The sequence below is a fragment of the Spermophilus citellus genome, assembly GCF_964194105.1.
Source record: "Spermophilus citellus genome assembly, chromosome: 7".
In the NCBI taxonomy this organism is placed as follows: Eukaryota; Metazoa; Chordata; class Mammalia; order Rodentia; family Sciuridae; genus Spermophilus; species Spermophilus citellus.
In genome coordinates, this window is record NC_138188.1 from 98307508 (window position 1) to 98321692 (window position 14185).

A 14185-nucleotide genomic window follows, 5' to 3' on the forward strand; every position below is an offset into this window, starting at 1 on the left:
ATTCTCCTGAGGAAACCAGTAAAACAGGAAGAGGCAAAGCATTCTGTTTTTCATTAGGTTGCACATATACATGATAGGGAGCCTCAACTGACAAACACCTGTCATATATGAGGTCCCAGACTAGGGGCTGAGGAAGAGGAAGAGATCTCTGGATTTGGAGCAGAGAAATTACTAGAGAATTTTAGAGAGCTAAAAGAAGCAAACAAACAAAAGCCCAAGGAGAAGAAAAAGAAAAGCTTTTCCATAAGTACGGTTACAGATTGTGTGTTTGGGCTCCTCTTTAACACTTGTTCAACAAACACAAATCTTTACTACATTTCTTTGGAGACAGGACTACATTTTCTTCATTGCAAGGCCATTCTGAAACTAAACTACACAGGTCTCCAAGTTTGTAAAGGAGAGATATATATATTTTCTCTCCAATACAAGTGCCTGAAAGTTTTGTAGGGATACAGAAGGTGTCTTTCTTGAATATTGTATCCCTACACTTTGCTAGAACTGTCTCTGCACAGAGAATGTCCAATAAATACTCCTTACATTAATAATTTAGCTATAATAGAACCCAAATTTATGACTGAATATCACTCTATATCTGTCATTGTCCTAGACAATGTAGGGGAATTGGAAGTACATGTGGCCCTTCCCTCATGAATTGTATAATCTAATGAACTATAACACACATGGAACAGTAAGAAAAACCAGTGTGAAACATAAAGCACACTTAGAGTTTAGAAATTAGGAAAGAGAACATTTGTGGGCAGAAGCTGACAAGAAGGTTTGGAACTAAGTTGTGCTTTGAATGATGGTTCAACTCTAGAAGGAAGTCATTGTACGTAGAAGAAAATAACAAAGGGGAAAGCATACATATAAAGATGGAGGTAAAGGGAGAATGGGGGGGGGGTAGGGACATCAAGAAACAGGGTGGATAAAGCAGAGATGATGGGAGAAGAATAACATTGGGAAGCTACAAATGTACCAGGAAAGGGTGAAGTTGAAAAGACAATAAGGAATAGGGCTCTTTCTATATAGCTGGGAGCAGGGAGCTAGTTATCTAAGAAAGCTTCCTTTCCTTTCATATTTAGAACATATCCTACACATCTGGCCCCAGACTGGTCCTGATTTTTCTAGAAAAAAACAATATTTGCCATTATAGCTCCAGAACAATTTTTAATCGAGTCATCACCATAAACACTCCCACCTGCTGGAGCAAATCACTTGTTAGAGAAAGAGGATGTGTGAAAAGCACAGGTGCCCCATTTCTCAGAAGATTTTTAATTATGTTCAATCTATCATTTGAGAGCTGCTCTCTATGTCCAGTACTTTACCAATACTTCACTTAGATTGCAACTAACTGAAACATGGTAGGTTTGTCCTTCATTCTAATTCAGTTTTCCAAAAAGAAAAATAAATAAATAAAATTACACAGCACAAAAGTTCTGGGAAGTGCACAAAGATTTGTGAAGGGCCAGGGATAGGGAGGGAGCCAAAGCCATTAGAGAAAGGTGAGCTGGGCCAAGATAGAGAAAGTTTAATGTAGAGAAACTTAAAATAGATAAATAGTACACTAAATCTAATTCTTCAAATGCTCTCCTTTATTTGAGCTCTAAATAGGGACAGTTTCAACCCATACCCTGTTGGTCAAGTACTCTTGCATGTACAAGTGTTTGATCTCGTCCCTCTTCATGATCTCCAACTCCACCTCAGTTGGCTCTGCTTTTTCAAACTCAACCGGCTTTGGAAGATCCAGGCTGAAGGTCGATGCCCTGGATGACCTAGACAACGAGTCTCGTGTCGTCACATCTCCATCCTTTCCAGAAGAGAGTTTGAGGAATCCTCTGCCTGAGCCAATAGACCCATGTTCTACATGGCTGAGCTTTTTCTCCTGAATTTTCATGTGCCGTCGTTTAAACTTTTTGAGAGTTTCCTCATCGTAGTGAAATCTCTTTTCTGGAACTTCTTCTGGGTGTATCTGAGGAACTTGGGGAATAGGAATGTGTTTGGATATGTCGAGGGTCGACTGAATGTTCTTCAGTTCTTGTACCAGGCACTGTATTTCCTCAATAACAGCTACCTTAAGGTCTCGGAGAGAGAGGATACACTTGTTCATGTGCATTTTTTTCCCATGGACCTGAAAAAAATAGAAGAAGAAAAGAAAGGAAAAGAACAACCTTTTCACAAATGACAATTTGAAACAGCATTTGCTCTTATCCTTTGACTAGTAGGCCTAGTAGAAATTTGAGATAAAAATGTATCTGAGCATCTCTGTTCAGCACTAAATTACTCTTTTCTCTTGTTTTTAGGCTTTTCCTATTTAGCCCCTGTAAGATGGGAAGACAGTTTGAATGTGACCTGCAGTAGCCCTGTTTTCTTTTAGTTGGTTTGTAGGGATGGGTTCCCCTGTCCTCCTTCACCTCTCCATGAAAGTCCTTCCTGAATCCTGTGCTCATCTGGGGATACCTGACCAGGGAAGGTAAAAACCAATTAATCCATTATAAAAATTCAGGTTGGATGACTGATAAAATGGGCACCCGAGCCTTTCCTGCTTTGGATCTTGAATCACTTTAGCTTAGACTTACCTCAGTGGCCCACTTAGAGACCAACAAAAGTTTACCTGTGTTTCATTCTGTATTTTGGCCACATGGTACTGTTACTTATTTCTCATGTAAGCAAAGTCATGATCCTGAATTTCAGTAGTATCACATCACAACAAGGGAACTTCTCTTCCTTGGTTCCTTCTCCATTTATCTAAGCCAAAGTGTGCCTCTGCCTTCAGCAAAGGGTCTGTACACATCCATTGCTCCCTCCCTCACTACCAGTTCTCTCTCTGGTCTGAGTTTCCTAAATACTCTTATCACAGCCTAAGGACAGATACAAGATGTTTTACATAATTGATAATAAGCCTTTAAAGCATTAAGCTAGCACTTGGGTGAATGGGGAACCACCTTTAAAGTACCTGAAGGATTGAGGATTACATATATAAGAAAAAAACCCAAACCACTCTAGTGGCTACATAGCCCACTTCTTTGAGAAACATTCCTTACATACCAACTCTTTCTTTCTAGTTTTACAAATGACACATGAGCCTAAACACTGGCCAGTGGAAAAGAGGATAATATAGTATTTTTTAAATTCTTAATACTTTTCAATGATTTTAAATTTGATCATAACAATGATTACCATTTATTGATTTTGACCATTACATTAACCTTATGAGGTGAACATGCCTTATTGTATTAATTGGCATTAATATCTTTTCACAGATAAGATAATTGAAGGTTAGGGAGATTTACATGAGTTGGCAAAGTTCACATGGCTAGTGCCAGAGATGGAAAGTTTTCTGACTTGTAGAATAGAATAATATGTTCTATAATATTTTACACTACCATTTACTGAAGTAGATTTCCATGTAATGCATTTAAGTTCATTCAAAACACTGCATCTGCCCATCTCCTCTAGCAAGACTATGAAATTTCAAGTTGCATGGGCTGAGGGTGCATGCAGCTCAGTAGTGGAGTGTTTCTGTAGCATGCCTGAAGCCCTGGGTTTGATTCCCAGCACCAGGAAGGAAGGAAGAGAGGGGAAGGGAAGGTGAGAGGAAAGAAGGGGAGAAAAGGGTGGGGAAGAAGAAGAGAGGAAGGGAAGGAGAGAAGGAAATTTGAGGCTGAATGACTGATAAATTATGGTCACATGAAATCTGTAATTTGAGATACACATATATAGGCAGTTAGCTAGTTAGCAACTCTAAACAGATGGATACTTCATTCCCATTTGTCAGACAATTATAAAATATTCAAAGATACTGTTTATGTGATATGACTATCAATATTCTCTCTGATGTGATGCTTTGATCTGTGAAACCTACACAATCACATCAGGCGGCCAAGTATCAATTTCTCCTATAAATGATAGCTTGGACACTTTCTAAACCCCTAAATGTGAAAAGTCACTTATCAGTTTGAATAGTGAGTGGGGAATAAATACTTCAGGAAGAGGAAACTTTAGTAAGAAAAACAAGGATCAGAAATGCTGCTGTGACAAAATGCCTGATAAAAACAACTTAAAGGATAAATATTTATTTATCTATTTATTTATTTATTTATTTATTTATTTATTTATTTATTTATTTATTTATTTATTTTAAAGAGAGAGAACTTCTTAATATTTATTTTTCAGTTTTCAGCGGACACAACATCTTTATTTTATTTTATGTGGTGCTGAGGATCAAACCCAGTGCCCCGCGCATGCCAGGTGAGCGCGTTACCGCTTGAGCCACATCCCCAGCCCCAAATATTTATTTTTGCTTACAGTTTTAGAGGTTTCAGTACAAGGTCAGCTGGTTGGCTGGCTCCATTGTTTCTAAGCCTATGATGAGGTAAAACATCATGACAGGGAGCATGTTGAGAAACTGTTGTGACTCCATTTTTGAAAATAGCTTCTACCTCAAGGCCTGTCCAGAGGGAGGGGGCGTGACCCTTGTCCTTGGAAAAACCCACAGAGCAAGCCTAGGCACAATCCCTCCCTGCTGAATTATTTGTCTGCAAACAACAGGAGAGATCTGCTGTGCCAGGTGTCCCTGACTCAGTCAGACTAGGTGAGGACCCATAGCAACCCCCTAGCAACCACCAATCAGCATGAGACAGGGAAAATACCTGGGATGCCAGAAGACCCCCCCCCCAGTAGTCTCAGGGGTTGATAACATATTAGGAAACCATGTAGTATAGCACATACACCCCTCATGGATTAAACCAATCATTTCAAACAAATCCCCCTATTGTACTAACCAATCACTCCTACCCAACTTGTTCCCGCCAGTAAATGTGCTAATCAATGTTAAGAGTTGTTGTTTGATTTTCCTGCAGTGTGAAATGATTTGCTGTGTGATGCTGTGATGCATAGAGTATCCCCCAAAAACCTATAAAATATCACTGAATAAAGGACTGGGACTCACTCCCTGGGACCGCTGCGTCAGAAACGGTTGTGAGTCCAGGCTCAAGCTTGCAATAAAGACTCTTGTGTGACTGCATCGGATTCGGCTCCTGGAAGTCTATTGGGGTCCCACAAATCTGGCATTACAATGTGATAGAGCAAAGTTGCTCACCTCGTGGCAGAGAGAAGTAAAGGACAGAGACAAAATACACCCTTTGAAGGCATCCCTCCAGTGACCAGCCTCACTTCCCAGTAGTATCACCATTTGAAAAATTAAGCCTTCAGCATTTGAGCTTTAGGGGGACATTTCAGATGTAAACTATGAAGGATGATTAGAAGAGGTTTGGAAGAATGCAGACAAAAAAAGGAATACATTCATTGGTTAGTTTGAATTGCCTATAAAAGGGTGGAAGTCATGTAGAGAAAGACTGAACAATGACTTTTTCCCCAAGTCCTTTGTAGTTCTATGGCAGTCAAAAACTAAATCCAATAAAGATTTGTTTGAATGTTGGAAGTTCAAAGTCTACAAAGTAGTAAAGTGCTTTCACCCATGAAACTGGTATTGAGATATATAATTGATGTGAAGGCTGGTTCTGCCATATTAACTGACAATGATGATGATAGCCAAAATCTGTTGTCCTCTCTGGGACTCATTTATGAAAAGAGGGCATTCTAGATATCCATGAAAGTATTTTCTAGTTTTAAATTTCTATGGTTATATTTCCTTATGGACCAGGTGAAAAAATGGGTGGCTTTTATCAGAATTCAATTAAAAACACAGAGTGCTTTATCTGTGGGTAAGTACCATAGAAACAAGTTGTCCCAATTCCTCTTCCTTTTTGGCAGCATTTATTCTCATGTGTTCAGGTATCTTGTAGTCTGCAGCTGTCTTCAGATTGAAATCTCCCATATACACTTGGGCTTCTTTAATGGCTTGAACATCTTTGGGATCTTCATAGTCATCATCAGGTTTACTCTTATATCTATTAGAAAAAAAGGTAACCCAGACACAAATACAATAGTAAACTCTAATTTATCTACTTTTAACAAAGTACATTTTTAAAGTCAATCATGAAGCAAAAGAACAAATTTGAGCCTCTATTGTCACATTTGTGTTTAGGTCCCAAGTATTTTTTTAAACTAATGACTATTTTTTAAGGACTCCAAGAAAAAAAATACACAATTAAATAAATAAAAACCAATCACTACAATGTATTGAAATAATACAAATCACCGTCAGGCTTTGGTTCACGTCTAAGTAATTCACACTTAAAATTGCTATATATTCTCTTAATATAAATTAAGCTTTGGAAATTGGATAGTTTTTAAAAATCACCAAAAAAGTCAATGAAATTTTTTTATTACACAAATGATTATCACAAAAATTTCAAAAGTCATCTAATTCAAGATGATAACATGAGCATATGTATTTGCCTCTTCTTCTCTCCCCAAATCCCGTGGAAATGACAGTATAAAAAGTAGTGAATCATTATGAAAGCTGAGAATGATATTTAGAAAAAAAATGGACAAATCAGTGATATTGATATATTTCTGTAAGACAGAAAGAAGATGAAATTGTATTAGTGAATAAATCAGACCAGAGCAAAATATAGCTCAGAATACCTGCAGGAGAAGGCTATAAAATAATTGAATATGATTTTCTTTGTAGAGTACCTAAGAGACTCCAAGAACAAAGAAAGCAGGTGTGAAGAATAGAATGGAATGGTAGATATATTTAGCAAAATAAAGATTTGAAAAGGGGTTCCTGAACCAGTTGGGCCCTCCCAACTTTCCCACATACAAGCAACATTTATACCACTACAAAAATGGAAGAATTGCTCTCTATAGGAACCAAACTCTCAGGGAAGTTTTAAGACATCTATGGGTACAGGTAACATTCCCTTGGAAGACCCTTAATTAGGAGACTCCAATTCTTTAAATTGAAGTGTATCAGTTAACACAAAAATGTACAGTTTGCAGTCAGCAATTTGCTTTAGGAGAAAGCCTTTTAGGAAAACAAAAACAAAAAATAGCAAAGGAAATCTATACTGCCTTTTGTATCAATTGACAATCATTCATTGTGTATATCTGAAATAAAAGGAAGAATTATTATTTGTAATGAAGGAAAGGATAAAGAAATAGAGGGAAGGAGAGAAGAGAAAAAGAGGTACTTCTGCTTCTAGCTATGTTAGAAAACAGGCCCACAATTACATTCATGATCTAAAAAATTAGAGAATTGAACAAAAAAATACATGGAACAACTATGTTCAACATAGGCAGGAAACATTGAATACAGACAATATAAAACTATAATTCCTAGAGAGGAGAAGTGAAGTAATACTATCACTTTTTTTTTCTGCATGGAGGAAATTACTAGACTGTGAAGTAGGGACAGGATCCAACTGACCCAAATATAACCTATTGACCTCACTAATTGAGGAGACAGAGATCAAAAGACCCAAGGATTAGAACTCATGGAAAAGAATATCAGAGTTATATAAAGGAATATCTTCAGAAATCAATACAAGGCTCCCTTAAGTTTTTGGATGGATATTTATCTACATAGTACATGGGTAATGTGAAACACCCTGTAGCTGGGCAGGGAACAGGTAGTTGGAAATGTAAAATTACTGGGAAGCTATAAAAAAATACAAATGGAAAGATATCCTGTGTTAACAAATCAGAAAACTTAATAAATGTCCTTGTTACCAAAAATGATCTACAGTTAAAAATCCTTATTACCAAAAGTGATTTACAGATTCAATATAATTCCTTTGATGGCATTTTTTTTACTGAAATAGAAAAAATTTTCCTATGATTCATATGTAACTATAGAAGATCACAAATATTCAAATCAATCACTATATTAGCAAAATGGAATCCCTGGGACTGAAACTCTAAGGATCATGGAAGTTCCAACAGGAAGTATCACTACTTTAAAAGATCTAATTGACCTGTCTTTACTATCTCCTCTAGTTTTATTTTTTTCATTTCTTAATTTAAATAATGGCAATGTCAATAAGTATAAAGATCTTTTAAGCTATATTTTGGGGCTTACATATTAAAAGGATAAGAGCTTAGGTTAAAAACTCACAGTTCCTCCCATTCTTTTTTCCGCTGTTGGATCTTTTGTTGGGCTCTTTCTGCTTGTTGTATGAGTTTTCTAGTTTTCTCAATTTGATTTTGTATCATAATTTCACTTAGGGTTTTAGGTCGAAATTTCTTCCCTTTTTCTATCATTGATTCTTCTTGCATGCTAATACTTCCACCTGTACAAATAATCAACATTTTTTTCAGTCTTTTTGAAACAGAAAAACAAAACTTTCAAAGATGGACCTTTATATATGTTTAGTGAGGGAAGTGGCTTCTGTTTCCTGCTTCTTTAGTTTTTCTCCTGGTACATAAACAAAAATAAAATTTCTCTCTAAAGACTAAAACTACTACTTCAATATAGGAAGGCACATTTCATCCCTATTGTGGTCTTCAGGTACAGTTTTCTCTTTCCCAAGATGAAAGGAACAGTTCAGAATAGCAGAGAAACCCTAAAGAATTCTAGTTCAGGTTCCTTTCTTTCCCACATCAGAGCTGATGGTAGTGTATAAGGCAGTATAAGCATCATGCTTTGAAAGTCAAGCAATCTCCTGAAGACAGAGCCTGTTGACTTTCAATCTGAATATTTCAGCTGGTGAAGTACATGAGCTTTACTGTTTTCCTGGTCTTCCAATGGCCTGCCATTATTAGCCACTATGGTAGCCATTGCTGTGTATGAGTTCCTTCACACCTGGTCTAGGTGATTTCAGCTAGAGTGAGACATCAGCAAACCACTGATATGTGCATAAGCAGTTGCAATAAATGTCTCTTCAAGCTGACTTGATAGGAGTCATCTATCTTTCTATTCATTCATCAAATAAACATTTATAAGTACCAAAAAAATTAAAAATTCAGAGAATATACTGACTTTTTAAATCAAAATATTTATTGAGCAACTACCATGAATTTAACTCCATAAGCACAAATGCTCTTTGACCTATGATGATATATATCCTGATTATCCCACTGTAAACTGAAAATTGTTAAGTCAAAAATGCATTTAATACACCTTTCTTACACAACATCATAACTTAGACAAGTCTATCTACATTCAACAGACTGAGAACACTTATATTAGCATGCAGTCAGACACAAATTACCCAACAAAAAGTCTATCTTATAATAAGGTGTTGAATATCTTTTGTAATTTATTAACCACTACACTGAAGGTGAAAAAAAAATGGTTGTATGGGTACACTTTCACACAATCATAGAGTTGAAAAATTAGAAGTGGAACCATCATAAGTTAGATGTTGTCTTTACTGTGAAATACTGATGTAAAGAGATAAAAAACACAATTTTTGTTCTTAAGGACTTTATTTAAAATTTGGCAAGATAAAACACAAATCAAGCAATTAGAAAAATGAGTAATGATGGGCCACTGACAGATGTTTAGAAGCTTGGAAGGAGTGTTGGTGATATAATGGTGGGGGCTGGGAAAGTCAATTTAAAAACTAGTCAGAAAGAGAACCAAATCTGGAAGTTAAACATGATCAACTTTAACAAGTGTTTCTTGAAAATTATTGTGTTTAAGTTAAACAAAAAATATGCTTTATATAAAAATAAAAAATATGATTAGTTACTACTTTATATTTCATATGTCAAATATATGGTAATAGGGAAAAAGAAAGGTTTAATGTGGCCTGGGTGATTGTGGAAAGGCTTTATAACAAATACATTAAGTCTAGCTAGATCCCCAAGAACTGGTAGAATTCAGACAGAAGAGGGGTCAGAGGTCACTCAGTAGGAGCCTGGATATAAACATATCAGGAATAATTAAGGAATAGCAACCTGGACAGTAAGTTGAACAGCATGATTAGGTACTATGGGAAACTATATAGTAATAGAAAAAAAAGATTAAAATACCAGGATAATGGTTTCAGAATTCATCCTGGGCAAGAAAAAAGATTACAGATTATTCAATGAAGAAAAATGGGGCCAAGGAATACGGAAAGAGACACTGTCTAAAAACTAGCCATCTGGGAAAATTCTAGATTGGAGAATAGTTCTGTAGCATCCAGTAGTCTCACACCCTGTCAGTCACATGACCAGGGTGAGTTTTCTTTAGAGACTGCATCAAAAAAGAAGGTAAGCATGGAGCATTGTTGGAAAACTGTGACATCTCATTCTCAATCATACCACACAACTCTCTCTCCCTTGACAACTTGTTCCTAAAGAGATTATCCTGAGAGAAGGGGATGAATAACAAATTGAGTTCAAGCCACCAAAGAAGGTTCAAAGTTTCTTCTCATGAAAAGATAATTCACTTTTCAAATTTTAATAAATAATGATTTAAAAGCCTTCTTGTCATTTAGGCTACCTGTTTCTCTCTGGCTATCCCTTTTTCCAGATCCCTCTTTTTCAAATCTGTCCAGTTTACTCATTCTTCTCTCTGATTGACTTGCTCGTTTGTGTTTGGAATACTTAGAGGGCTTTACCAGCCTATAGGAGGATATCTTGTGGTCAGTTTGTATAGCATGAACCACAATAGTGTCATTTTCCAGTGGATCACGAAATCTGAAAGAACAAAACAAGTGTTTGCAATAGTGACCATTTTAATCATTCTGCATGATTAAGTAATAAAAGAAGATCACAAAATACTATTCTTATAATCCATTGTATTGTCGTGGACTAAAAAAAAATTTAATGAATTTTATTGGTACATTATAATTATACATAATAGTGGAATTCACTGTGACATATTTGTACATGCATATAACATAACTTGGTCAATTTCATTCTCCAGTACCTTCCTTTTCCTCAACATCCACCCTCTTTCCCTGTCTCCTTCTTCTACTCTACTGGTCTCTCTTCTATTTTCATGAGACCTCCCCTGCTTTATCTTTTCCCTTATTTTCTCTCCTTTCCACATACAAGAGAAGCATATAATCTTTCGATGTCTGGCTTTTTTCACTTAACATAATGCTCTCAAGTTCCATCCCTTTTTCTCCAAATGACTTTCATTTTTCTTTGTAGCTGCATAAAACTCCATTGTGTATATACCACATTTTCTTTATTGATCCATCTGTTGATGAGGACCTAGGCTGGTTCTATAACTTGACTACTTTAAATTATGCCTCTATAAACATAGGTATGCATGCATCCTCCTGGTATGCTGACTTTAATTCTTTTGGATAAATACCAAAGAGTGGCAGCTAGCTGGATCCAATAGGTTCCATTCCTAGTCTTTTGAGGAATCTCCATATTGATTTCCATAATGGTTGTACCAATTTACAATTCCAACAATAGAATGTAAGTTCCATTTTTTTCCCCACATCCTCACCAAATTTCTCATTTGTATTCTTGATGACTGCCATTCTAACTGCAATGAGATAAAAATCTCAGGGTAGTTTTGATTTGCATTTCCCTCATTGCTAAGATAGTGAACATTTTTTTCCTTTTCTTTTTTTTTTGGGGGGGGGGCATTTGTATTTCTTTTGAGAAGTGTTTGGTTAGTCCATATTCCCATTTATTGATTGGGTTATTTGGATTTTTAGTGGTAAGTTGTTTTAATTTCTTCATGTGTTCTGGATATTAGTCCTCTGTCAGAATAGTAGCTGCTAATCTGTACTTTCTCTTCATACTATTGTTTCCTTTGTTGTACAGAAGAATTTTAATTTGATACCTTCTCACTTATTAATTATTGGTTTTAGTTCCTGAACTTTAGGAGTCCTACTGAGAAAGTCGTCACCTCCAATTATATATTAGAGTGTTAACCTTGTTTTCTTTTAGCAGTTGCAAACTATCTGGGTTAGACTCAAACTTTAACCATGCATTTACTATCAAGATGTAATGGAAATTGGATTGGACTTCATAAAGAGCAAGTAGAGAACTAGGAGTATAGCTCAGTAATAGGTATTTACTTAGCCTAAGTAAGATCCTGGCCTCAATCCCCATCACCCCCACTCCCTGCCAAAAAAGGAGGGAATAAAGGAAGGGAAGAAAGGGGGAATTATTTCTAATGAAAATATTAAACAAGTCATTATTAATATAATGTTGCTGTTTTGCTAATATGTGGAAAAATGAAAATTTTGTAAACAGACTGCAGTTTAATGGATAATAGATCATATCAAACTCTGAGGAAATGTAATCTACCTCCCTATGTATTACATAAAATAGGTTATTAAATATAATATATACATGTTGTTTTCATATGTATTTATATGGATATATAAATAAATATAAATATGTAAGTTATATAAAATATACAAATATGTGGGGGGGGGGGCTCCTGAATCCAAATAATTTTTTAACACTCATTTTCAAGAGAGTTAAGAAAGTCCACCTTACTAAGGTATCTAAACATATTTTGTTGTCATAAATTATATGATATATGGATAAGGATATGTTCATATACTTGTGATAATGTAATTTATTTGTATGTAGTAACTATGAGGGGAGCAGATTTTAGGAAACTGAATACAAGGGTAAGCCTCCCCACTCTTACTTTGTCCATCAGCTTTCCATTTCAAGGGCGTTTCATGAAACCCCCAAACTATCAGATTCCACTCTTGACTCTATAAAAATCATCAAGTGCTGGGTGAGGTGATGTACACCTGTAATCCCAGCAACTTAGGAGGCTTAGTCAGGAGGACCACAAGTTCAAAGCCAGGTTCAGCAACTTAGCCAGGCCTTAAGCAACTTAGCAAGACCCTGTTTCAAAATAAAAAATTAAAAAGGGTGGGAATGTGGCTCAGTGGTTATAAGTGGCCCTGGGTTCAATCCCTATTTCCCCCCCACCAAAAAAAAAAATCACACTTAGAAATTCATACTACTTTCTAGTTCACCCTTCTCTTATAGCCCACAGAGATTTGAGATTTATCCTTCAACTGTCAATTTTTTTTAAAAAATTTCAAATAATTTCTCATCAGTTAAATTATTATTTTGGGGCACTGGTTCACTATCACCCCTGTACCATCACACATTTTTAATTTTAGAATTTATTAGTCTTAGTTTGTTTGCTTTTCTTAACTATTTTTATGACTCAATCCTTTTAATTCTATTTCTCCCTTTTAAACTACTTTCTTTTCTCTTTAATTCTCTCTCTTGTCATAGCATAGTATCTTTCTCATCTCTTTAAGACATATTCCCTTTAACTTTCACCTATTGGAGTTTTACTTTTTAAATTTGGCTTTCCTATGAGACTCAGATAACATGAAGGAAAATATATATAATTTTGAATACATCAAAATGAAAACTTCTTCACAGAAAAATATGAACAAAGTTCAAAGAAAATGGCAGAGTAGGAGAAAGCATTTACCATATGAATGATAAAAGTCAAATACCTACAATACAGCATAGAAAATAAATAGGACCCAAAGAAAAATGAACAAGGAATCTAAGCAGTTAATTCTCAAAATAATAAGTATAAATGAACTATAAACATGAAAAGAAATGTGAGCATTACCAATAATAAAAAAAAAACTTCAAGTTATTCAAACAAGAGTTACCATGTTTGGCCTATTAGATTGGTAAAGGTAAAAACACTGATAATACCCAGAGTTATGTGGTGGCAAATTTTATCCCCTCCCCACATTCTAATTAAAGAGTTAGGTATTTATTATTTCCTTCCTTCCATATGTCCACCAAAAACATGATGCTATGGTGAATGGAGAGTACATAGACCAGGGAGGGAAAATAGCTAAAAAAGTATTTGAGAACAAGTATGGCAAGGAGGACAAGGCTCCTTCTGATTAGGAGAATGGGCAACTTGCATCTTGGCACTGTGGATACTTGTGCCCTCCTTCAGACAGCATCTGGAGAGATGGCAAGGCCTCACAATGGTGGCTATATGTGCTATATATGTGTTTGATGCAAGCTGGGGGGATTCTGGCCCTAACAAAGATAGTCCGCTCCAGCTGAGCACAGAACCATTGAATCAAAGAACACAAAGAAGTAAGTAGGCTGGTACAGGACCCTCAGGAGTATCAAGACTGACTTTCCTGCCTTCTTGGTAGAATAAGAGCCCAGAGTCAAATTTAAATTAATATAAATAAAATAAAGAATAGCTCCACTACTTACATAACCTAAATTGTGGGTTAAGATTCATACTTACCCACACACACACACACATTTTTTATAAATATATGGTGAATATTTACTAAGAATAAACATGCTACAATGTTGAGGTTCTTTTTGAGAGAAACTTTTTATCCACATTCATTTCTAA

At 35.8% G+C, this 14185-nt stretch overlaps 1 protein-coding gene across 1 annotated transcript in view; it reads right to left on the bottom strand.

Moving 5' to 3' along the window:
• Positions 1-14185, bottom strand: part of CFAP44 (cilia and flagella associated protein 44) — a gene marked incomplete at both ends in the record, with an annotated part of 96454 nt that overhangs the window by 21381 nt on the left and 60888 nt on the right. Inside the window, 4 exons of the mRNA XM_081302687.1 lie at positions 1631-2128; positions 5732-5909; positions 8021-8195; positions 10337-10533. Coding sequence (XP_081158813.1) covers positions 1631-2128; positions 5732-5909; positions 8021-8195; positions 10337-10533 — 1048 coding nt within the window. The remainder of the gene's footprint in view (positions 1-1630; positions 2129-5731; positions 5910-8020; positions 8196-10336; positions 10534-14185) is intronic.